Consider the following 25,690-nt stretch of genomic DNA (forward strand, 5'->3'; position numbering starts at 1 on the left):
GATTTTAGATTTCATGTTGCGAGCCTATAAATCGAATGAGGATCAGCTTTTTTCATTATATCGTGATCTGTCAATTTCTAACTCTAAGTTGCAAGTTTTTGATGAATTAATGTCTAACATAGGGCTCGTGAACTAGTCAACATTATCAAAACAATGAGAGGGAATACTGGCGAAATAAAGATTTCGAGACAAGAAAGTATAGGAAGGCTGGACTCAAGTTCAGAAATCCTTAAAATCTTCGGGTATGCTAGTTTTCCATTTCAGTAACTTTTGAGTAAATAATTTTTTTTTAAAAAATATTTTGGGAATATACATATGTTTAATTCTGTTTTTTTAACAATGCAAAATTTATTGTAGCGTTTAGATTGTATCATTACTAGTTGTTTAAATATTAATTTAATATAAATACTCGAAAACTTAAACTAAATAGTATTGAAATATAATATTTCGAAAAGAAATGAAAATTTGAATTAAACATGATGCTAATCTTAGAATGTGAAAGCGCACTACTAAAAAAGAAAGAAGGCCATCGCTGCCCAGAAAATTAGAACAATGAACAAAATATTTACAGCCCTTCTCCTCGACAGAACCTGAGAATTCAACTTTTCCATCGCATTCATCACCGAATTAATAATTCTCTGCCCACAAAATCAAAATCCCCATTTAAGTTGTTTTTCCATGTTTGAATGACATAAACAGAGGGAATAGAGGCTTACTAGTCTAAAGGGTTCCAAATGTATAAGTGGCTCCATGAAAATCTCCACATTCCTGGATCACAATGAAAAGCTAATAATATATATAATGATGTATTAGTCGATTACCTTCTGTCTTTTATTCAACGTTTAACTCATGTTTTACAAAATACTAGAGTCATAAATCATCGTGTTTTATGTATATATTGATTTATTTTCTTTACATCATATATATTTGATCATTTCTATCTTATAATCTCAATTATGTATTTCTGAGTTAGGATGAAGTCTTACTTTATCATGATCTTTCCTTGATAGATATGGCAAGTGTAGAAGCTGAAACCTTTTCCCAAAGGTAAAGGAACCTTGTCCCATTCTACAAAAATGTACAAAACATCATCTTAAAGTAAACACTATTATTTCCTTCCTCAATCCTTTTAAATAAAAATATTCAAAAATCAATTTTTTTTCTTGAAATAGAAGTTTTTGCATTTCCACTAAAAAAAGGCCTAAGTTATGGACTCAAAATTTTTTTTGGGGTCTGCTCGAGTGTCATCTCATCGATGCTCACATAAATATGCACGGTGGTTGTGTAGCATATCAAAACTGTATGCTGCACACCCACTGCGTATACTTATGTGAGCACCGATTAGATGACATTTATTTATTGGACGTGAAATCTTATATAATATATATTCCACCCGAATAGATTTGCTTATGTCCATCGGACACACTGAAAATCTTGAAAGTGAATGGGGGGGGGGGGGGGGGGGGGATAAAACGAACCTAGTTTCCAAGATACCCCAACGATCATTCCATCTTCCACAGTGGGTTGCACCACGAATTCTATGTTATTCCCCAAGGTTTTCATTACCGATAAGAAGAAAGCAAGCACTTGCTACAAAGGAAAATAGAACTCACCAACACATATAAATATTGAAATGACCAAAGGGAAAAAGAAAAAGAAAAAAAAGAACATAAACTTATTCAGACGCAAATTTTCTTTTCGATTTTCAGTGGCCACGTGAATTTATATGTTTTTCCTATATTTGTAACGTCGTACCTTCTTCCCATGAAAAGATTGGAAGGCAGAAACAAAATTTGAAACGCAAAAGCATTCTTCCGAGATCACATCTGAAATCATGCAGTCGTTTTTGTTCTTCAATGCATCATACAGCTTAAGGACAGTTTCCAAAGCTTTGTGTTCCTCCGGAGATCCCGACGAGTCTTTGGCATTGCACACCACCACCGCGCATGAGCCCCCTATGCTAATGCTTCTCTTGGAACCCAAAAGGCTCGATGAATTTTTTTCAAGTTTCGATTTCAATTCTGGACCATAATTGCTGTGAATGCCAATTCTTGATTTATATAGTGTAATGTTAAGGTGATTTGGTAGTGGTTTGAACCGTATAGGGGTGGCAGAGGGAATGGAAAAGGAAATGGAGCCCATTCAAGAAGATTTAACTTAGAATCGATCGGAAGTAAACATCATGAATAAATGAAATGAAGCATTTGAATGAAAGAAAGAATATTGTGATTGTGTAAGGAATACTATTAAGCTACGATCTTCGTTGCAAGCTTAGAATATTTTCATTCACACGAGTATTATAGTTGAAGAACTCGTAAAATATGAAGTTTTAATTAGCCATTTTAAAACATTGTTTTTTAATTCCTAATTTTGATAATGAACAAAGGTAAAAAATTGTTTGAGACGGTCTCACGGGTCGTATTTTGTTAGACGGATCTCTTATTCTGGTCATCCATAAAAAAAATATTACTTTTTATGTTAAGAGTATTACTTTTTATTTTGAATAGGTTGACTCGTCTCACAGATAAAGATTCGTGAGACCGTCTCACAAGAGATCTACTCGTCAACAAAAGATCTTGCAATCACCTAATTGTGTAACGTAGTTTTACTTGTCTAAATTTTCATCCATAAATACAAGTACATATTTTTTAAATAATTTTTTTTTAAGAAAGATAACATGATTTTATTTTAAAAAAGAAAAGATATCGTGAATTCTGGTTAAGTTACGTTTGGATTGATGAATTTGATTTGAAGATAGTGATTTGATTTGAGAAAAAATTTGAAGTCCACAGCAATTGTTATGATACTAACTACAATTTTGTGCATTCAAGTAAACAAAAAAAATTGAAATAAATAAATTTAAAATTGACATTACAAATCCTACATGTCATGGTTTTAGTAGTCCGACCCATTTGGAAAAAAAACAGCCATTTTCTTGAGCCCGTTTTTGAACAGCCCAATAAGCCCAGTTAGTTCTATCGTGACTCCTAGTTCTATGGTGACTCCTAGTTGGACAACAGATCTGAAAGTGAGAATCAATGGCGGAAGATTTGGTTCTGGACACGGCGATCAGAAATTGGGTATTGGTACCACTATCAGTAGTTATGGTCCTCATCGGGATCCTCCGTAAATTCGCCTCAAAGATGATGCGTTCCGATCAAGTTCCAGACATCAAAATGGTCAAAGAAGGGTACTATTGCTTGAATTCATTTGAGTATTTCACGGTTAGATAGATAACAATGTGTGGTGAATTTAGATTTATCAGCTCTTTGTTTTGGTTTGTATCATCAGGCAAGTGATAATCAGGGCAAGGAACCTTAGGGCAGCAGCGAATTTTATTCCCGCGAAATCGTTTCGTGCTCGCAGGTTTTATTTCAGCAACGAGGTGAGGAACTAAGAATTTTGACTTGGGAACTGTCTTTGTGTTGATTTTTGCTGTTTTTCTGTCATCAAAGTATCGCCTTTATGCTTCCTCACTTGTCTCGTTTATTTAAGAAGATAAACTGAAAAGATTGTTTTTTTTTAATATAGAATATGGTAAGAAATAAGCATTCATATAATCATGTGAAAACAAGTTAATAGGATGGGAACTAGAAGTTGCCCTTCCTTAGAATTCAAGGAATAGACCAATAGTACATTGAAATGTCTATTATGATGCTATGCTGAATGACCAGTTTAATTGTGATAAAAAAATGAATACCCGAGAAAACTTTTGTTTTTATGTGAGATGCCAAAAAAACTGTTTCCTGGTTGCTTTCTTATAGTTTAAACCTCCCCCAAGCAAAATTGTTTGCGGGGAAGGAGCGAGGCCTAGATGTTTTGTATGTAAACCGCCACTATAGTACTTTTGTTTACGAGAGTTCAGTTCGTAGGAAGAAATCTTATTGCTAGATGGCAATGGGTTGTGTTTATTTATTTATTCTTTTGGAAGGTAAAAATATGATTTGCATCACAGGATAATGGATTATTACACGTGCCTAAGGGTCAAGCTCAGAATCCGCAGGCTCAGATGTTTTCTGATCCAAATATGGCGATGGATGTGATGAAGAAAAATCTTTCAATGTTTATACCACAGGTTTGGTTCCTACATACTTCTATCTGAATTCTGTCAATTTCTAGGTGGCAAGATTTATCTTTCTTACTGTATTTATGGTCATATTAACAGACACTGACTTTTGCATGGGTTAATTTTTTCTTCTCCGGATTTGTGGCAGGTTGCTTTCTCTTTTTATTTTCTTTTTCTCTTCTCACTTAATTGAATCTTGCAAAATTGTACATTTTCTTTCATTTCGTGCTTTAACTCCGATTGTAAGCTTTATGTGCTCCATTTTTCTATTTAGAATATTTGGATTCAATTGTTTTAAAACTTCTAATAATAAGAGTCATTTTCTTGTGGTTTCAACTTTCAAGAAATAAAAAAGAACTAATTTCACGTGACATCGACTAGCATGTTCTTTTTCTCATCTTGTCATGCATATTACTAACATAAGTAATTGCATGTCTTGTTTCACAGCAAAGATTCCTTTTCCACTAACACAAAGATTCAGGGCAATGCTGCAAAATGGTATAGACTTGAGCTCTGTTGATGTCAGCTATGTTAGCGGTCGTTCCTGGTATCCCTTTAACTTGCTATGATCTTTCATATCACCTACGAAACACAGACTGTAGCCAGCTGGTGCTCTAGATTCTTACGCTGCTTAGCGGATCTGATGTTTAAATTTTCATGCTTCCAGGTATTTTCTCAACCTATTCGGGCTTAGAGGTCTCTTCAGTCTTATACTGGGAGAAGATAATGGTCAGTTTTTCTGGAACTGTAATTCATTCTAATTTTCATGCTTTTTGTTGCTTACTTCTCTGTAATGTAAAAATTGTTTGTGGCCGGTTCTATGTTTTCTTTGGGTATGATGGTGAATTAACACAAGTATTTGATTTTGATCAGCAACTGATGATACACAACGTATGCAAATTAGTGGTTTTGGATTCGATCCCACAAGGGTACACCTTTAATTTTCTGTCTGGTTGTTCCCCAATTTTTTTCATGTAGCTTAATACAGTGATCACCATAAATTAATGTGATTATCTTAGTCAATGTAGATTCATACAATTGTATCTTTGATTTATTATTTTTGCGTATTGGCTCAGAGTTTGGGTGCAGAGAAAGATAACTTAGTCATTGTTCAGCATGAATGGGCCCTACCAAAATTTGAGCAACGAGCAGAAGCTGTTTTGAAGAAGCTCGTCAGCTGAGAAAGAATTAGAGTAGGCTTTGCGTTACGAACAGGTAGTATTGCTTTGTTGCAGCTTTTAATTTAGTTGGTGCAGCTGCTGCGAGTTGATTAAATTTTTTAAGCATCTAAACTTCCAAAATCTTATTGCATGTGTTCCCTTCTATTGTTATGTTTTATTAATTACTTAATCGCGTTCATCAGATCAAGCTTAAGAGCCTTTTACCGCCCCGATTGAACCATACATTTAAAGATTAAGCTTGGGGTGAGGCAGGCCTTGTGAAGGATTATTTCTTTGAACATTAGTAATCAACACCATTCCTTCTCTTAAAAGTAAACTGTTTCGTATTGTATAATAACATAGTAGCATGGAAGCAGTAAACGAGCTGAAGTGAAAGAAAGTGTTCTTTGCCTACAATTAAGCTAATTGGTGCTATCAAAATACGCATGTTAAGAATTAATGAGATAGGTGAATACGAATGCCACGTATGTTCTACACTTGGATTGTAGACCACGGGTGTAAGGTCGTTTTCAATCCCTTGAAATATTTTTGAGATGAAAGAATGGTCTCACCAGATTGTGACAACCTTGGACTCCTCTATTGTCCCTCGAATTATGGATCATTCACGAAAATCGGCCTAGGTTCTTAGTTACACCAATCTGATTCTATCACTGTTTCTTGAAGCTAATCTTTTGGTTTTAAGCTACTCTTTTTCTAGTAAATTTTCATACTCCAGTCTGATCCGAAGAATTGCCTTCTTTGAGGTAAAAGTTACGTCAAGAGAGTAATTTGTTTTTAGAAAAACTCTTAAAAGTCTGATTTAAAGAATAATTGCCTTTTGTTAATTCTGTGACAGCTCTTGATGCTCTGCCTCGACAAAATGATGCATGCCTGTCGTACTTGTAGTGATTTCAAAAATGCACAGAGCTTCTTCACTGGATGTAAATAAAAAAAAACTATCAGGTCTCACCTTGGCTTGGTTTTAACTTCAACTTTTTAATATGAATATTTGTAAAATCATTTTTATGGTAAATAATTATCCCATGACAGTCCGCAAATACTTACATTTCACCGTACCCATTTAAAATTAAATAAATGGTAAAGAAAAAATAACTATAGAAAGGTAAATAATTAGAGACTGGATATGTGTAACTTGGGTAATCTATCCATCACGAGTCGTATTTTTTTTTTTCCTGTGATACAATATATATGAATAACGTGAAAGAACAACTGTACAACCATAAACAACTCTTGAAATATAATTCAATCATTCATTTAAGAATGGATATTTATATTGATACGTTAGTTAAGGCAAAAACTTGTATGAGACGGTCTCACGGGTCGTATTTTGTGAGATAGATATCTTATTTGGATCATCCATGAAAAAGTATTACTTTTTATTATAAGAATATTACTTTTTATTGTAAATATCGATAAGGTTGATCTGTCTCACAGATAAAAATTCGTAAGATCGTCTAATAAGAGACATACTCGTTGGGAGTGAGTCTCATGTGAGACCGTCTCACGGATCCTAATATGTGAGACCGTCTCACGGATCATAATATGTGAGACGGGTCAACCCTACTGATATTCACAATAAAAAATAGTACTCTTAGCATAAAAAGTAATACTTTTTCATGGATGATCCAAATAAGAGATCTGTCTCACAAATACGACCCATGAGACCGTCTCACACAAGTTTTTGTCTACTCATTGGTTAATTGAGACTTGAGGATATGTAGCATTGTACACGGTATGCCTACGTTATATAATTTCTAGCATGCAATAATAAAAGTAAAATATTCTTATATATTCCCATTTATTATTGGTAAATCATATTCCATTTTATTTAATAAAATACATCATAAAAATATATTTTTAGTAAATACATGTCATCTATCATAATAAAATATTTCTTTATCTTTATTTTTTAATATTTAGATTATTAAATCATTCATAACATAAAAGTATTATAAAGTTTTATTTTAATATGATTTCTAAAATTTTCAAATAAATTTATTTTAAAAAAAATTTAATTTATATACACCAATTAATATAAAAACTATAAATCCAGTCTGCGGAGGTCTTAATCTAAATATTAATATTGTAGATAACAAATTCAATCTTGGCACGTCAGACCGTCAATGACACACACACACTGAAATTGAAAGAACACGGTACGAGTGGATGGCTTTGCTTCTTTATTCTTCAAATATCGCAATTCTATCACACGTGTCTTTTTCCTAATGGTCCACGGAAATACCGACCCCACCTTGGTCGGGATTCCCTCCACCGCCTAAACAAACCCTTCAATCAAAAACCTTCTTCTTCTTCTTTTAAGGATTCAATCAACTTTTTCCTCTGCATGAAAATGCATATTTTCTCGTTTTATATATATATATATATATATAATATATATAAAAATATATATATATATATATTACCGATAACTCAAGTTCAACTTATCACGGCTTTGCGCAACTGATACCGGGAGAAGGTCATTTTTTGATCCATCATGTAAACCTAGGTATGGTCACATTTTATATACACGCGCAAGATAGACGTTCGAGGTCATATCAATTACGACACTTTGTCTTCTAGAATTAGTTACGTAAATTTGGGTGCAAACCACTAATGAGTGCGAAACCATAATATTCTGAGTATCCTCCTTGTGTTTTACCCGAAGAAGGTTACAAACTTTCGGTGTTTTTCCGAGGATGAAATTCATTCAAAATTTTATATTATGAATTTTTTTAGAACAGAAAGCTTGAAGTAAATTTAGTATTTGAAGTAGTTACAATAGCGATATGTATGTTGGTTATGCAATGGTTCATATTATAAAATGTCACTCACAACTATTTATTACTCAAAAGATTCCAAAAGAAATAATAATAAAAAATAAATAGGACAGAATTGCTTGTCCAGCAGTGATGAGTAAGATCCAGCGTGGCCTATGTAAATGGGCCCCATTCTCGAGTGAAAGCATCTAATATGGGCCCCGCCTTGATTCAATATCCAGCAAGATGGTGATTCCAGTTTTGAATGGATGCCACGGGAATCAACAGTGAGTTAATACATGGAGAATGTATTTTGTGAGACGATCTCATGGATCTTTATCTGTAGAGACGAATCAATCATACCGATATTCACAATAAAAAATTATATTCTTAGCATAAAATGTAATATTTTTTATGAATGACATAAATAAGATATTTGAACCACGAAATTGATCTGTTAAACCGTCTCACACGAGTTTTTGTGTAATACATATTGTTTCATTCTCAATATTTGTCCAAAATGATATATATATGTATATATATATATATACCCCATCTGTATATTAAATTCAAAATATAATATACAGATATATATAATATATATTTTGAATTTAATATACAGATGGGGTGGTTGGTCTGGTCTCTCTTATGATTTTATTTTCAAATATTTAGTATTTAATAATATTTACTTTTGGTATTTTAGATTAATTTGTCAAGTGTTTAAACTTTAATTTTTTATATTTGAGTTATTTATGGATCTTAGAAAATGAATATTATGTCAAATAAGAATATATTACCTTAGTGATATCAAATCATATATATCTAATTTCGTCATAACATAGAATGTGGTGTAATTTTATGATTGTTTTATTTTTTTATGAGATGAAACTCATAACTGCTATTTCTTGATGTTCATTAATATACAAATTCTCTTAATACAGTAGCATGTAAATCACGCGTAAAGATGGAATAAAGTCATTAGGACTTGAAGTACTTTTAATTTTAATATAAAATTGTCACCACATATGGAAGTGTGATGAAAGAGTAGTCGCCACTTGCTCCTGCATTCAACAGCAGTACAGAACAGGCCATCAAGAAAAGAACCACAGGCAGATTAAATTTGGCCTCCACCATGTGTATTTGCCTGTTCAAAAACCCTTTCTTTTTTTGATTCAATTCATCCAAATTAAAGAGTATTCTCGAATGCTCTCTTTTCTCTCTATTTTTTCCTTTTCAATTTGGATGAATTGAATCAAAAAAAGAAAGGGTTTTTGAACAGGCAAAGACACATGGTCTCACGGGTCGTATTTTGTGAGATAGATATCTTATTTGGGTCATCTATGAAAAAGTATTACTTTTTATTATAAGAATATTACTTTTTATTGTAAATATCGGTAAGGTTGATCTGTCTCACAGATAGATAATAACTCAAGTTCAACTTATCACGGCTTTGCGCAACTGATACCGGGAGAAGGTCATTTTTTGATCCATGATGTAAACCTAGGTATGGTCACATTTTATATACACGCGCAAGATAGACGTTCGAGGTCATATCAATTACGACACTTTGTCTTCTAGAATTAGTTACGTAAATTTGGGTGCAAACCACTTAATGAGTGCGAAACCATGATATTCTGAGTATCCTCCTTGTGTTTTACCCGGAGAAGGTTACAAACTTTCGGTGTTTTTCCGAGGATGAAATTCATTCAAAATTTACTCTTTAATTTGGATGAATTGAATCAAAAAAAGAAAGGGTTTTTGAACAGGCAAAGACACATGGTGGAGGCCAAATGATATATATATATACATACAACGATCACAAATTGTACACATCATATGAAAAATATAGACACGATTGATAGTTAAATTTAACCATTTACAACCAGACATTTATTGACATAGAGACCTCAAGATCAACTTGAAGACATGAAAGGGTCACATGTAATTATATCATATATGAATATATTTAAAAAGAATAGGTCTGATTTATATCCGATTCATATATGTAATGAAAAATAATACTTTTAATCTAACTAGTAATACTTTTCATATGTTGATCGATGAGATTGTCTCGTAGAAATATTTTGTGATTTAAAAAAGTATTTGAAAAAATGAAATTTTTACGCATTACACGTAAATTGAATGAATATTTTGTCCAAATTAGTAGGCAACTCTTGGTCCACCTAAACTTTACATCCCTGATCTTCTCCGCTAATGATGTTTATCGCTTCCAAAATTTGTGCCCTATTTATTTATTATTTTCACACTAATGGTTTTTCTTCCCTATAAATACCCCTACAAATGATCATTTCTCTTCACTCCTTTGCAAAACATTACTTTATTTCTCTTCTTTTTTCTCTAGTTTTCACCTCACTTTCAGTACTCTCTTCTTCATTTGGTTCTCTCTCATTTTCCAAAACACTATGGCCACAGCTGAGGTAACCATTATTATATATATATGGTTTCTAGCTTGATCAAGTTCTTGAAAGTTATTAAACTTCTTTATTTTGAAACTTTTCAGATCTTGATTAGTGGATGGAAATAATGGAGTTTGGGATGATAAAGTTTGCATCTTGTGACGCTAAGCGATGTATCAAACTAATTATTGCATGAATATATTTTATCTGCATGATAATCTTGAAGTATGAGTGTTTGATCATATATATATCACCAATCAAGATTTGATGGCTTTCTAGATCGAAGTATATATACGTCTTTATGTTTGATTTCCTTTATTTTCCACTGTATTTCAAGAACGATCGCTGTTTGATCTGTTCCCGGATTAATTATAACAAAGAACTAAAATTTTATGCGTTTAAAAAATCGAGCTTCACTTCAAATTAAGTCCATCATCTCACTCACGCCAACCCGATTCTTGGATGGGCATATCAAAATAATAGAATAACTGCGCAACTTAACAACCTTGGGAGATGATAAACGTTTGTAAATCGTAGGTAACATTTCCAACACCAGTGGCAGAGACAGTAGAGCAAACCATCCCAGAAAATGTGGAGGAGGTGGAGATCACGCCACCTGCTCCGGAGGAGCCAGTAGCGGCTGAAGAGGTGGAAGTACCACCACCAGAAAACGAGCCCGAGGAAGACCCGACAGAAGAACCAGCTGAAGTAGTTGATGCTGAAGAGCCTGCAGAGGAACCAAAGCCAGAAGTAGAAGCCACTGAGGTGGAGGTCTCAGAAGAGCCTGCTGCTGTCGAAGAGACTCAAACAGAAGAAGCCACCACCGACGAACCAGCGGCTCCTGCACCGGAAGAGGCCGAACCGGCGGTGGTTGAAGAAGTTCCAGCTAAGGAAAGCGAGGAGTGAGTAAAGAAGGTTCACGCAGTGTTCGACTTCTTTTGGGATCTGTAAGCTGCGTACCAGAGTCAGAGTGATCTGGTGTCTATTTGTTTGTCTGTATTTTTGTTTGTATGATTGTGGCTTGATATTAATAATGTCGAAAGGGTTCTAGTATTGGTGTTTTGAAGCCAAAATCATGTGGAATGAGTATATCTTATGAGTTGTATTGGGCTTTTATCATATAAATATATTGTGGTTAAAGTTAAATTTGAGTTAAGAGTGCAGAGTTTTCCATTGAATTTGAGTCCATATACTTCTTAGATCATATTTGTTTGTGTTTGCAACTTTTTTGGATGATTCTTAGATTTTTTCTTTGCAAATGTGTGAAAAATAATTCTTAAAATTACCTTCTTTTTTTTTTTTTGGGTAGAGATTGCAATTATTGCAATAAAAAATATATAAACAGACTTTTAACGAGCGCAACTTGAACTCAACTGAAGCCGCCTTCAGTGAAAGCTGTCCGGTACTCTTATCTGATGGAATGTGATGACAGATAGCATGGATTAATGAATCCAGATATTATATTGCTTTTGTGATCCACATGTGATTTGTATTTCTGTCAAATCGTAACAGAAAATTCTAAGTCATAATATATTATTTTTTGGATTTTTATTATACAAAGTAACATGTTTCGAAAAAAAAATTAAAATCATGACTAAGGTTGTCATGACTCAAGTTCAATTATTAATAAAAATTTATTAAAATATGAGAAGATCGAAGGTTGGTTTCATGCATGTACATATATATTTATATATTCAATGATCAATGATCATGCATGTACATATATATTTGTATATTCATAATATATTACGTTCTGAGCGATTAGGTCGCTCACATCTTTGCTTTTACCTTGGATATCATATTCCCATGGAACATGTCTCATGTTGGATGGGCCAGGCGGTCAAGACACCACTTAGGTTTGGACCGAAATCTGGCGTCCATAAAATTTATCAATAGTTTTTATCCATGATTTATTTGTAATTCTTTGAAATTTTATTATTGAATTTTTATCCGACGTTGATCAAATCATCATGTATTCCACATGAATCAAATCATTGAATTAAAATTATAAAATTATCATTTATATATACTTGTATTTCCCTAACAAACCTATGAGCACAATCAAACTTCCGCACCATGTACGTACATATATAACAACAGAGAGTCATTCCACAGTAAATCTAAAGCACGGTATCAAATCAGATTCAATTCTTAAACGAGGATTCAAAGAGGTCGTGCATATTTTTTGGTACCTCCAATCTCCGTCTTCGCCGGCTTTTGCTGGCTGCATGTATACTTCTTTGAGTAGCAGCCCATGAGGCATCAAGTATAGTATATTACCAATCAAGAGAGTCTCCGGCTTCAGGTGAAAAAGCTCATTTCCTTTCAAAATGTTCACGACGACTTACACCACACAGCCTGCTGTGCTACTAGCTTGAGTTTACCTGTATTGTTCCTTGACGCTCGTTAAACAACCAGTATTCGCATGTGAAAGTATCACAAAAAAATTCGTGTTTGACAGAAGATTAGAGTGAGCTTCCCAGATATCCTCGAGACCTCTGACTACCCTGCACTTAAATTCAAACGCTTATCATCCATCTCAATAAAATATCAATTCCTCGTTAGAAGAAAATAGAAGGCATTCAAACGAGATATCATCGTAGCTTCTTCTAGAATTATAAACAACTAGTAAGATGAAGGTAATGTAGGAAAATCGTTACCTTACCTATTTTGCACGATCCACTAAGGTTTTTTTTTTCCCTCAGAGCACCAACTTGAATCCTTCGGCCAAGAAATCATCGCTGAGAAAAGAGGAGAGGTAAAATTCAGGTCCAATAAAGTTGATGATTTGAATGCCATATTTTCTAGGATCTAAGAAATTTAAATTGCTCTCCGACCATGATATCATAAAAACACAGATCATCTTTGGCATTGATGCCACCTACATGGAAGAAACTTCTCCAAGTAACCCATAAAATAAACGAATTAAAGTTGGGAGAAAACATATATAATTTAAGTATGTAAAAACTCCCAAGGGCATACACAATCCATGAGTGAATGGCATCTATCCCAAGCCAAGTGACTGATGCTCATAATTTCAGCTGCTTTTACCTTTTATTGGAGCTCCTTCTTGTCATCTTTTTCCTCGGTCCATGTTTCTTGACTTCGTCCGGTGCATCAATAGAAACAAGAGGCTCTCAACACAAACCTCAGCATAGAACACAAAAGGCAAGCCATCTACATTAACATTTTCAAGAGTTTTGTTTCTTAAATCATACAAAACAAGTCTTTTATCATCACAATTCAAAAGAATCTTATTTCCGTCCCTCGAATACACCAATGGCTTCATAAAATCATGAGGGTCAATTAAGGGAGATTTGATTGATATCAAAGTAGTCCATGATTCCTTCACACCATACTCTTTCATCACCCAAATTGTCACCTGTGATATTCTAGAGCACACAACAGAGAGACACCCTCCAATCACATCCAAATTCACACCAACATCCCTGAGCCGAATTCCGGGCGGCATCGGCTCTTCAAAATGTGTCTCAGTCTCAACACTGAAAGCCAGTATTTTCAAAAATTCACCCGAATGTATGCGCTCAGGATCCTCCACCAGCGTATACAAAGCCCCATTGACATGCACGCGCCAATGCACCCTTAAGAAGGGAAGGGAATAAGGAAAGCCCTCTATCCTTTTCCACGAATTCGATTTCGTGCTGTAGATCTTTGTTTCAGAGCACATCCACACATGACTAATCTTATTCCTAAATTCTACAACTTTGACAACCTTATAATCATCGTTTGTTGAATCATAACCAAACCCATATGCCGTCTTGGAGTAAGATTCCAGCTCGGTAGGGTATTCAACCACAGAATCGGGCAAAATCTTGTAGCTTCTTGAAAAGGGGTTCCACAAAACCGGAGGCTGACTCATCACAACCACCAAACCATTGCAAGAATTGGTGATAATATCAACACTCTTGTAGTAAAACGGGGGTCTGATAACTTGGGCCTTGTCGAGAGAATCCAAATCGACTGAATACAGACCTAGGCCACCAAGAATCAGATTACGATTGGAATTCGTAATCATAGATCGACGCAAGTGCAGTTTTATAAAATATTCACTGTCTATCAAGAAACACCACGATTTCGCAACACAACGGAATCGCTTAAGGGACTTCACAGGGAGGCGGCAGAGGATGTCTTCTAATATAACAAACGGAAGAGTTGACATTTTTTGCTCCTATTTTCTTACTGCTTGTTAGTCGTTCTAGCTCTGTTAAAAGATTCTTGCACGCGCTTTTCTTGACTACATCTTTTGGAGAAACTTTACTTCACTTTCTTCAAAAAATTTCAAATATATTACAGTTTCTTCAAAGATCCCTCTCTTTCACTCAGTAAGACTGGAAACAATGCAATACAGGGGACTGTGCAAGATAAAATCTTACCGTTTGAATAAGAAACTTTCACATGGATTTAGACACGAAAACGGATCAAGAATCGCGGCCTTTAATTTTTCTCTGAATCAAAAAAAATCGAGGATTTAATGGAGATTTGCGCTTCAGTGTTGGGTTGGTAGCAATTAGCATTACAACAACGAGGTAGTGTTGGGATCAAAGTGGGAGAAGACTGAAGAGAGATTGGCTTTCAGTTACCAAGTAATGCAAAAATTCCATTATTTTAACCAAACAAATGCGAATATGAAGCGAAACAAATGGTCCCCACGCGCACACTTTTGACTGCTTGAATTATCAAAAGGAAACCGTGTGACAGAAGCCACTTGGTGAGTCACGGCGATAGTGGAAAATAAGACGAAAAATGTACGTGAGATGATTTTATAGATCGATAATTTATATGATACATGTATTTTATTTGATTATTCATTAAAAAAATATTATTTTTATTTTAAATATATAAAAAATTGATCGTCTCATAGACAAAAATTCGTGAGACTATCTTACAAAAGATCTATTTATAATGAATGATTCATGCTATGTTACAAATACAACGAGGTTTTTACGATATAAAATTTCAATACATAAATTATGTATCAAAATCTTATAAAAAATTCAAAACAAATTCTCCTGAATTAATAACAAAATTTCGCAACATAATTTTTATAAATATAAATATATCCACATATTGACAAAAATTTGTGTGATACGGTTTCACAGGTCGTATTTTGTGAAACAGATCTCTTATTTGGATAATCCATGTATTACTTTTTATTGTAAATATCGATAAAGTTAGACACATCTCACAAATAAAGATCCTTGATATCGTCTCACAAGACACATATTGATTGTACCGTAGCATTATTCGTAGTCTATAACTTATTATTCCAAATTTAACACACGTGTTATGTTGGAGAAGCTAAATGATCAAAAACATTTTTTATAAAAATATTTTTTTAAAAATTTAATATTATTTGATTACAAAAATTCTTTTAAAAAAACACTTATCTAAATGTTTTTTTAGAAATCAGATTTTCAGAGTTCTGGTATTTTATTTCTACTTCTATTTAAAAATAAAAACCAAAGTAATATTTAACATTTATCCAAACTCAAAACCGTTTCTGCATTTTTAAGGAAATTTTTTTTAAAAAAAAAAACTTGATTTATTTAAATGTTTTAAAGTTACAATTTTTGTATCTAAACTGACTATATTTGAGATTGAATATCGAGTTTGAAACGTTTCCTTGACTCAAAAATAAAAATGCTATAATCATATCAATATAATAAAATCAAACATAAGAAAATGACTCTCGTATCCAGAGGCGGATGTACTAAAGCCCGGGTGGTCCAATTTTTTTTTAAAAAAATTATATTTAAATTTTGTATGATTTTGGAATAATATGATATTAGCCCGACTAAATCAATTTAAAATATTAAAAGATTTTAAAATTTAAAATTCTAGTCCAAGCATAGCTATATTCCTGGCTTCGTCACTGTTCGCATCATATTTAAGGATGTTAATTTTAATAGAATAATGCGGGTAATTTCCAGTTAGTAGCCATTAAACTTACTTGCTAGTCCTTTTTTTTCACTTTATTTATAGAAGTACTTTTTATATTTTAAGATTCTATTTAAATAATTTAAAATTTAAAAATAATTTTCTATTTAAAATTTGTTTGGACGACCCACTACACCCATATCTTAATTTATGTCTCCAAATTTAAAAATAATAATTGTTAAAACTTTTTAAAAAATTATTGTTAAATTTAATATATACTACTTAGTAGCTTAAAACATTTTGTAAATAAAGTTAAAAAAAGGCTATAAAGAGAGTTTAAGAACATTTGGGTGAATTTATGTGAAGAAGGGAAAAAAACTACAGATAAATATTTCTCGACTCGATGTGTTTTCAGCTTGAAATTTGAAATTTTGAATATATATTACCATATTAATTTAATTCGAAAGAGTTTTATGCCTCTTGCAAATTCAAGAGTGCTCAATCCAAATAAGCCATAATTATGCTTTTAATTGTTTTTAGAGTTGTTAAACGAGTCTGACCACGTCGACAAATAAGTGGGTTGAGTTAATAATATTCTGATCCACTCTTGCCAAATGATGGGGTGCGGGTCAACCACTCCCAACCTACCAAATGTAACTTAAATTTGGCAAGTTGGTCCGGCCCGTCAAATTGACTGCTTTGGATTGACAATATCTCAATCCGCCCAAATGACGAGATGCTCGTCTCTCTATGCCAAATGACAAGTAGTTACAGGTCGCGAGCCGATTATCGTTTTTAACAACTCTAATTGATTCCCTCTGTTTTTTTTTACACTGATTTGTTTACTAAAGAAGCTCTCCCAACAAGTGTCTATTCGTTTATAACATTCAAAATTTATTTCGACAAAGACGAATCAAGTTTCTTAGCAATCACAATTACAAATTTCATGTGTCACTGAAGGCCAACTTCCCCACTCCCTCTTTAAATTTTTCGTTGAGAGAGATCATCAAGAATTGGACTTATTTGAATGATAAGTGCTTGTCTATTGTCATGCACATGTTGATATAGCTAATAAACCCTTCGTATTTCTAAAAATGGTAAATTTAATTTCAAAGTCTAGTTTTAATATAATGTAACTTTTAAATTTTAGTCTTTTTGGTCATATTACTAACGTGATATAAAACAAAGTAACAATCTTATATATCACATCATTATGTTTTCGATGTCGCATCAATATTTTTCATTTTTACGTTAGAACTCTTACAGAACAAGACTGACCGAAAACAAAAATAAAGTTAGTATATCAAAGAAAAATATTAAAAACTTAATATTACTTTACTAACTTTTAAAATTCTGATTAATTACTATTCAAATACCTTTACTAAAATGAATAAAGCATGACTTGCATCTCTCAGAGTCTTAAAAGGTAATATTTCATTAGTTTGGATTTCTAATTTTACCGTAGTGTGGAGTCGAGATCTTATCCAAAAAGGAACAAGGAGGAGGGTGGGAAACGGTCATCAGATTAGGCTTTGTCTGATAGATGGATTATGCCAGGGACGGATCCAGAAATTAAAGTTGAGGTGAGCTTGAACTTAATATAATAAGTTAATATATATATATATATATATATATATATATATAATCAAATATGAGATATTAATATGAAAATAGTTAGCAAAATGACTTTGGTTTTTTTTAAAAAAAAAAACCTATTGTTCTTAGCGTATTCGAAATAGGAGAGTTAATTTTCAAAAAAGAAGTTTAATCAATATCATTTTTCAAAATTTATATATTATTTAAATTAATATATAACTCGTGTAATATAAGACAAATTTCACTTAGATTCAAAATTTACATTTTAAAACTATTTTTAATATATTTTAAATGTACTTTCAAAATTAAATTCTATTAAATAAAAAAATTCATAAAATAAATTTATCACTTTTATGAGTTATTTGCACCAAACTCCTTTTGAAATATCGAAAATCTACATTTATTCACTGTGAAAGTTAAATAAGTATTCTAAATATTAACTTTTATGACTTATTTGCACCGTGATATCTTTTAAAAATTTAGACTGTACTTAAATCTCTATATATATTTACAAAAAAAATATTAGAATTGGCTCAAATCTCTATAACTTGTTGTAAAAAAAAAATTGGACTGGGCTACAGCCTAAAACGGGCCAAGCATAGGTTCGTCCCTGGATTATGCGTCGGGCTAGTGGGATGAGTTCCTTATGTGATCTGAATAGGACAATGGTGAAAGATTTAATCTCTCCATCCCGAGCATGGAAAGAGGACGAGGTACATGCGTTATTTCCTTGCTTTGAAGTATATTATATCCTTGATATTCCATTAAGCAGGCAAAACTAGGTAGACATTTGGTACTGGAAATGGGGAATTAATGGACAATACTCGGTTAAGTCCGGATACCTTCTTGAGGCGCCTACTTCGCAATCAGCTTACAATCTGGATAAATGGTGGAATCTGTTTTGGAAACTTCATATCCCTCAAAAAGTTGGTTTTCTTTTTTTTTTCGAGAGAGTAATAAGTGTTTGAATAATTGTTAACAACAGTAGCATAAAAACAAACTTGTAGAGATAAAACAATAACCGAAATAAGTGTGATGTTTATAGTATGACTATTGTATAAAAGAAAGCAAAACCAAACCGAGACAGTTTCCTTAAAACAGATTCGTCATCTCCGGTATGTGCTTCGAGGTTTCAGCAGACGTCTGTTTCCCAAGATACAACGGAACAACCAGCAGTGACTTAGCACGAGACACTACTACGACGAACTGAAAACGTACATTTACTTTATCACCGAGATTTAACGGAGGTCAATTGGAAAGATAACAATATGAAATGCAAGAGAGTGCTTGAAAGAGATAAAATTTTCATATGTTTGAAATGGTGAAATGAACACACTATTTATAAGCCCCAAAATGCACGTATTGCAATAGTCATCCATGATTAATTAACTCAATTAATTTTCTCGTTAACTCAAGAATATGAAGAGCCAAAACTCTTCAATTAACTCAAGAATGTGGAAAGTCAAAAGACACGTCCACAATAATGAGTCACAACTAACTCAAGAATGTGGATAGCCAAAAGGCACTCCCACATTCACGAGACATAATTTTGATTCAAATTTCCAACAATGAGTTCATCCCCACGTAACTTAGTCTGCATCAGCGTCGTATTCTTGAAAAGGGTTGTTTATTTTTCTGTGGTGCACCGAAAGCCTCCATCAGCCATTGCCTCCTTTTCTGCCCTCAAGTTCGAGATGTATGGAAACGTTCTGATTTCTGGTATCACTTGAAAAATTGTTGTAAGTTGTCCTTTATGTTTTGCGGTTTTTTATTTGAGAGACAGTCCGTCTAAACCAGCTTTTGAGCTATTTGTTATGTATGCTTGGGCAGTTTGGAAATATATCTGCAGATTGTAACATAATTCAAAGCATCAGAACCATTCGATTAAGATTGAATGTGTTTCTCCTCTGCTTGATTTATTCCGGATAGCTCGTATTGTTGTTGTAACTCAAAATCCAACTAATCAGTGTTAGCGGCGGAGCTCCTCGCTATTCAGAAGGTGATGACGCTTGCGAGGCAAAATGGCTATCGCTATGTGTGGGTGTTTGAGGAATGGATTAATAAAATGTTCTGAAAATTTACTCATAAATCAATTTTCTAAGAAATTTGTTATTTTTTCTGTGAAAAGACAAAACGTTCACGTGGATCATTGATCATTCACAATATGTTGCTCGTGAACACACTAAATTATGGCATTTGTCGACCACTAACAGAAACAAAGATATACAAATAAGTATGCTTTTAACTGTGCACAACAAAAGATAGCGATTACAAATCTCATCGTCATTAGAAAAAAAACAAAGATGTACAAAAACTATTTCGGATCAACAGCATATAGGATTTTTGCTTGGTAAATTAAATGAAATTAACTCTCAAATCAAAGATTTGAATTATTCATTAATTACATTCAATCATCCTCCCCTTAATTAATTCCATCTAAAACTTCCACTAGTCGTGATAGTCTCGAATATAAAAACTTTTCAAAGTGTTCAACGAGCAAACCCGAATCAACATTATTTTCATCGCATATTCACGATATATATCACATATTGGTATCAGTATTATTAATATTAATATTATTATTTCTTTATTTATTAATAGTCATACTTTAATTTATTTATTCCCTGTGTGTATAAATGAATAATAGTTGTTTTTAAACAATAAAATTTATTGTATTTTATTAATAATTAAAAAAATATAATTTAATTTGAAAAATAAAGGGGCCTCGGTTCCCTTAGAAAATTAAAATTATATTATAAATAAAAATACCAAATAAATGGGTATATGTCTTGTTCACACACGTGACAGTAAATGCAGTTTTCCTCGTGCCCCAACCGTTCCCCGTTCCCAGGTTTCCAATATAAATAAATCCTACCGCAGATCATTCATAAAGTTAATCGTTACACGAAAACATGGCGCTCAAATCTCGCTCGCTTATCCTCGCAATCCTACCGATTTTGGTGGCTTCTATTTCTTATGAAGTCTCCGCCGCTTTGGGAGGCGGACGAATCGGACGGTGGCAGCAGATCAAGAACCCCCAAGACCCTCGGGTGCTGGAGATCGCTAAATTCGCCGTGGAGGAGCACAACAAGCAGGACGGGGCAGAATTGAAGTTTGTAAAGGTGATCAAGGGAGGGACGCAAGTTGTTTCCGGAACGAATTACAGGCTGGTTATCTCCGCTAAGGATATTGGGGCCTCGGCGCTGAAGAATTATGAGGCGGTTGTTTGGGTGAAGCCCTGGCAGAAATTCAGGCAACTCACTTCTTTCGTTGAAATTAAATGATTTTTAGGGCTGAAATATCGCCATAATATGTTTGATGAACTTTTGTCCGCCTTTGTAAACGATGAAACTTACCGTTTGGCTTGGTTTATTTTCTTCTTTGTTTAAAGATCGGAAGTTGCTTGTGTGTAATTTCAAGTGCTATATTTCAAATTTTCAATAATCAATTCACGGGGATCCAATGAACGAGAAAACATCTGATTGTTTCAGAATTTTTTAATCCTCCGGGTTATGATTATTTGATTAATAAATTCAAGCAAATCCATAAATTGAATATGGTTGTTACATGTGGTAGGGAAATCGAGAGCTTTAACATGAGAATTCAGATGTTATTATATTCGATTTTATTTGTTTGCAAGCTTGATATTAATGACCACATTCCATTTTATCAAGTCTTGAATTGTGAAATTTTTATGCACGTTTTTTTTATATTTAAAGTGAAAAGAATATTTTTTTTAAAAAAGTATTATTTTTAAGTGTGTCTCATGTGAGATCGTCTCAATCTGTGAGACGGGTCAACTATACTCATATTCGCAATAAAAAGTAATACTCTTAACATAAAAAGTAATACTTTTTCATGGATGACCCAAATAAGATATCTGTCTCACAAATATGACCAATGAGATCGTCTCACAAATATTACCCGTGAGACCGTCTCACACAAGTTTTTGCCTATTTTTAATTAATCGGATCGGATATCCGTCTTACAAAAGAGTGTGTCTCATGTGAGACCGTCTCACGGATCTTAATCTGTGATACGGGTCAACTCTACCCATATTCGCAATAAAAAGTAATACTCTTAGCATAAAAAGTAATACTTTTTAATAGATGACCCAAATAAGAGATATGTCTCACAAATACTATCCGTGAGATCGTCTTACACAAATTTTTACCCTTACAAAATTGGCATATAAGATTGTCTTACTTGAATTTTCGTGTATCACAAGAACATAGCAATACATTGGTCCACACGAAAGATATATATAGCATTTTTACATGAGATTAAAACTTAGGGTATTACAATCTTGGGGGAAAAAATGGAATATTATCTCAAGGATAGCTTGAATGAATAATTTTAAAGTATGTAAAAACTTGTGTGAGACGATCTTATGGGTTGTATTTGGTGAGACAAATATCTTATTTGGGTCATCCATAAAAAAATGTAATTTTTATGCTAAGAGTATTACTTTTGTGTTTATGAATATCGATAGGATTGAGCCATTTCACAGATAAAAATTCGTGAGACTGTCTCGCAAAAGAACTACTCTTTGAAGTATTGGTGGTGTTCATCAATTCAGATTGTTTTGCAGTACCCATTGACATGCATAGACATATTCAGTTTATTAATTACTTACAAAATATATTTTGTATTATTTTTATTTGAAAATTGAAAATAAAATATTTTGTATTCATATATAAAATTAAGTTTGAATTAATTTTTTCAGTTTCTTAATCCTTGCAAGGATTTAAATCATGACTCGATCATGGAAATTTGTTTGATTTAAATATATGCAAATCAATAATTTAAGAAATGCAAATTTATTGAATTAAATTTTCGAAAAATATAGACATACTAAAATTGATTTAAGTTTGATAATTTTAGACTAACCTGATCCCAAAATCACGGGGAGAATTGATCGTGGATTGCACGCAAATATGACTCCTTCGACTAAATTTTAGCCTACCATACATACAAGGTCATGAGTTGAAATTCGACTCATTTTTCGAGTGGGTCAAAGTATATAAACAAAAACTCATGTGAGACGATCTCACGATCATATTTTGTAAGACGGATTTCTTATTTGAGTTATCCATGAAAAGTATTACTTTTTTATGCAAAGAGTATTACTTTTTATTGTGAATATCTGTAGAGTCGACTTGTCTCACAGATAAGGATTCGTGAGACCGTCTCACAAGATACATACTCAAGTATATTATTGTAGTTTTGAGAAGTTGGATAGATAATCAATTTTTTCATAACAAGTCAATTTGATTCATATTTAAAATAAAAAATAATATATTTGATATAAAATATAATATAACTTTAATGAATCGAATCGTTTTGAAATCTCATCTTATAAATTTATTCACGAAATTATATCATGTGAGTTTTTTAATAGATTATCGCCAATTTATCCTTCCAAACTATTAAGAAAAATAGTTCATAAGTTCTGCAATTGGATTTTATTAAAATTTGTTTTAAAAAATAGTACAGTGGTGAATTGAATGAGCGATTCTTTTATGATGCATAAATATAAGAATATATATTATCTTCAAATCTCTATATTAATACATAGAGTAGGTCTTTTGTGAGACGATATCACGAATCTTTATCTGTGAAACGAGTAAACTCTATCGATATTCACAATAAAAAGTAATACTCTTATCATAAAAAATAATATTTCTTAATGGATGATCCAAATAAGAGATCTGTCTCACAAAATACGACTGGTGAAACCGTCTCACACAAATTTTTGTCTTGCATTATATACTTAATTTTCAAATATTTTAGAATACTTTATATAAATTTTATTTTATTTTTTAAAAAATGCTTGTTAGGATATTTAATTGAAGTAGGTCTTCGAAGATATTTCTACACAATAGTCTTTCTCCTAGTGACGTTCCAATGCTATGCTTGTTGGATTAAAAGGTGGGCTTTTAGGTTTATGGGCTTTCCATGTAAGTGAATAGAAATTTGGAAAGGTAGATTTGTCCCACATTGAAAAAATGAAGTGGTATAGATAAGTTTATATTGTGTTACACTTTATGGAGGTGTAACAATGATTAGTCAAGAGGCTCTCTCTCCCGCACACAGGCGCAGGGGGACCCAAATCATGGGCCTGATTTGCAGTGAAAAAAAGGCTTGACTTGTGTGCAAGTACGAGCGCGACCTGGGTGCGTCGAATGTCGGACCGATCGATCAAGGCAAAAAATCGCCTAGCAGTCTATGCCATCTTTTGTTAATTTTTTTTCAGTTGAGACCTTTCACATGCCCTTCAGATCTTTCGCATGGCATGACTGTCGGTGCTTCATCTACCATCTTAAAGGCATCTTTATGACAACCTTTGGCAAGAGACCGAAAAATCCACTTTCTCCTGCTGCTACAGTTCTTCTGCTTCTTCTACTACAGTACTGCTGCTCGTTCTGCTTCTGCTACAGTACTTCTGTTCTGCTACAGTACTTCTGCTTGTTCTGCAGTGCTGCTTCTGCTGCTACAGTACTACTTCTGCTTGTTCTGCTTCTACTCCATTCCCTGATAAAGTTCAGGTACTGCTTTTGTTCGCTAGCATAGTGCTTTGTGCTGCAACTCTGCTGGTTTACCCGTTGTATCCTGGGAAACAGACGTCCGCTGAATCTTCGTAGCACATACCGGAGGGGCGAATCTGTTTTAAGGAAACTGTACAAACTACAGGCCTCGGTTTGATTTAATTAAGCATTATACTACTGTTTTGATTCACTATACTGATTTGCTGGTTTTACACATAGCTATATGTCATGTTTTTTCATATATTTTGAACAACAAACTTAAAACAGATTTTACTCATTACGTGATAAAGTTCAGATATGGCTACTGAAATCAGCGTGCAAAGGGAAACTGGTCATGTTGTCCATGTTGTACCTACTCAAGTTGTCCCACGTGCTGCTGCAGTTACTGTCCCTGCCAGCCATGGTGAAAAACCTGAGAAGTTCACTGGTGTGGATTTCAAGAGGTGGCAACAGAAAATGCTTTTTTATTTGACAACATTGAACCTAGCTAGATTCCTATTTGAGGATGCTCCTAACCTGAAAGAGGGCGAGGGAGATGTTGAATCCGTCGGTGCACTGGAGGCTTGGAATCATTCTGATTTCCTATGCCGAAAATATGTGCTGAATGGATTGGCAGACTCGCTGTACAATGTGTACTGCGAAAAGAAGACAGCCAAAGAGCTATGGGAATCCCTTGACAGAAAGTACAAAATCGAGGATGTCGGGGCCAAGAAGTTTCTTGTAGGCCGCTTTCTGGATTTTAAAATGGTGGATTTTAAGCCGGTTATCAGTCAAGTTCAAGAAATCCAAGTGATTCTTCACGAGATCCACGCCGAGGGGATGATGTTGAGCGAATCTTTCTAAGTGGCTGCTATAGTTGAGAAGCTACCACCAGCTTGGAAGGATTTCAAAAACTACTTGAAATACAGGCGAAAGGAGATGAACGTTGAAAAGCTCATTGTTAGACTTCGCATCGAGGAAGACAACAAAAGTTCGGAAAGACGATTGTTTTCTCCTGTTGCCGCTAAGGCAAATGTTGTCGAGCATGGCCAAAACTTGAAAAAGAGAAACTTCTCTCCATCCAACAAGAAGTTGAACCTCAGACCCAAAGGAGGTGTTTCAAAGAAGAAGTTCTATGGAAAATGCTATAACTGTAATAGCATGGGTCACAAGGCATCTGAATGTAAGAAGCCAAAGAGAAACTGAGAGGTGAATATGGTGGAGAACATATCTCAAGAGGTTTCGAACA

At 33.5% G+C, this 25,690-nt stretch overlaps 5 protein-coding genes across 8 annotated transcripts; 3 read left to right on the forward strand and 2 right to left on the reverse strand.

Moving 5' to 3' along the window:
- Nucleotides 1–7: 7 nt before the first annotated feature.
- Nucleotides 8–2,228, reverse strand: LOC142542673 (uncharacterized). Its single transcript, XM_075649432.1, has 5 exons — nucleotides 1,756–2,228; nucleotides 1,479–1,590; nucleotides 987–1,068; nucleotides 717–768; nucleotides 8–638 (listed from the first exon to the last, which is right to left on the reverse strand). Exons 1-5 carry the CDS (start codon nucleotides 2,140–2,142, stop codon nucleotides 510–512), a joined length of 762 nt encoding a protein of 253 aa, XP_075505547.1. The 5' UTR covers nucleotides 2,143–2,228; the 3' UTR covers nucleotides 8–509.
- Nucleotides 2,229–2,940: 712 nt separating this feature from the next.
- On the forward strand, nucleotides 2,941–6,050 carry LOC142542674 (uncharacterized). Of its 4 annotated transcripts, none has more exons than XM_075649434.1 (9): nucleotides 2,941–3,190; nucleotides 3,292–3,385; nucleotides 3,956–4,075; nucleotides 4,166–4,214; nucleotides 4,514–4,613; nucleotides 4,734–4,795; nucleotides 4,940–4,995; nucleotides 5,143–5,281; nucleotides 5,430–6,050. In XM_075649434.1, the coding sequence occupies exons 1-8, from the start codon at nucleotides 3,039–3,041 to the stop codon at nucleotides 5,245–5,247; spliced, it is 738 nt and encodes a 245-aa protein (XP_075505549.1). In that variant the 5' UTR covers nucleotides 2,941–3,038; the 3' UTR covers nucleotides 5,248–5,281; nucleotides 5,430–6,050. The 4 variants fall into 4 exon arrangements, with proteins under 4 accessions (XP_075505549.1, XP_075505550.1, XP_075505551.1 ...); XM_075649435.1 differs by having other exon boundaries at nucleotides 5,590–6,048; XM_075649436.1 differs by having other exon boundaries at nucleotides 5,604–6,048.
- Nucleotides 6,051–10,238: 4,188 nt separating this feature from the next.
- On the forward strand, nucleotides 10,239–11,571 carry LOC142542675 (uncharacterized). The gene is made up of 2 exons (XM_075649437.1): nucleotides 10,239–10,441; nucleotides 10,958–11,571. Exons 1-2 carry the CDS (start codon nucleotides 10,427–10,429, stop codon nucleotides 11,324–11,326), a joined length of 384 nt encoding a protein of 127 aa, XP_075505552.1. The 5' UTR covers nucleotides 10,239–10,426; the 3' UTR covers nucleotides 11,327–11,571.
- Nucleotides 11,572–12,414: 843 nt separating this feature from the next.
- LOC142542676 (F-box protein CPR1-like) lies at nucleotides 12,415–15,033 on the reverse strand. The gene is given in 4 exon segments (XM_075649438.1): nucleotides 12,415–12,927; nucleotides 13,086–13,161; nucleotides 13,472–13,551; nucleotides 13,554–15,033. Coding segments are annotated over 3 exon segments (1,167 nt in total). The 5' UTR covers nucleotides 14,601–15,033; the 3' UTR covers nucleotides 12,415–12,927; nucleotides 13,086–13,121.
- Nucleotides 15,034–20,738: 5,705 nt separating this feature from the next.
- On the forward strand, nucleotides 20,739–21,372 carry LOC142541471 (cysteine proteinase inhibitor 5-like). The gene has a single exon (XM_075648002.1). The coding sequence runs from the start codon at nucleotides 20,827–20,829 to the stop codon at nucleotides 21,196–21,198; it is 372 nt and encodes a 123-aa protein (XP_075504117.1). The 5' UTR covers nucleotides 20,739–20,826; the 3' UTR covers nucleotides 21,199–21,372.
- The last annotated feature ends 4,318 nt before the right edge of the window (nucleotides 21,373–25,690 follow it).

The sequence above is a fragment of the Primulina tabacum genome, chromosome 4 (genome assembly GCF_025594145.1).
Source record: "Primulina tabacum isolate GXHZ01 chromosome 4, ASM2559414v2, whole genome shotgun sequence".
In the NCBI taxonomy this organism is placed as follows: Eukaryota; Viridiplantae; Streptophyta; class Magnoliopsida; order Lamiales; family Gesneriaceae; genus Primulina; species Primulina tabacum.

Coding starts and splice junctions, on each gene's coding strand:
- LOC142542674 (XM_075649434.1), top strand. CDS start 3,039: ATGGCGGAAGATTTGGTTCTGGACACGGCGATCAGAAATTGGGTATTG. Junction 3,191..3,291: donor ATCAAAATGGTCAAAGAAGG/GTACTATTGCTT, acceptor TTGTATCATCAG/GCAAGTGATAATCAGGGCAA. Junction 3,386..3,955: donor GGTTTTATTTCAGCAACGAG/GTGAGGAACTAA, acceptor TTTGCATCACAG/GATAATGGATTATTACACGT.
- LOC142542673 (XM_075649432.1), bottom strand. CDS start 2,142: ATGGGCTCCATTTCCTTTTCCATTCCCTCTGCCACCCCTATACGGTTC. Junction 769..986: donor CAAGGAAAGATCATGATAAA/GTAAGACTTCAT, acceptor ATTGTGATCCAG/GAATGTGGAGATTTTCATGG. Junction 639..716: donor ATTTGGAACCCTTTAGACTA/GTAAGCCTCTAT, acceptor TTTTGTGGGCAG/AGAATTATTAATTCGGTGAT.
- LOC142541471 (XM_075648002.1), top strand. CDS start 20,827: ATGGCGCTCAAATCTCGCTCGCTTATCCTCGCAATCCTACCGATTTTG.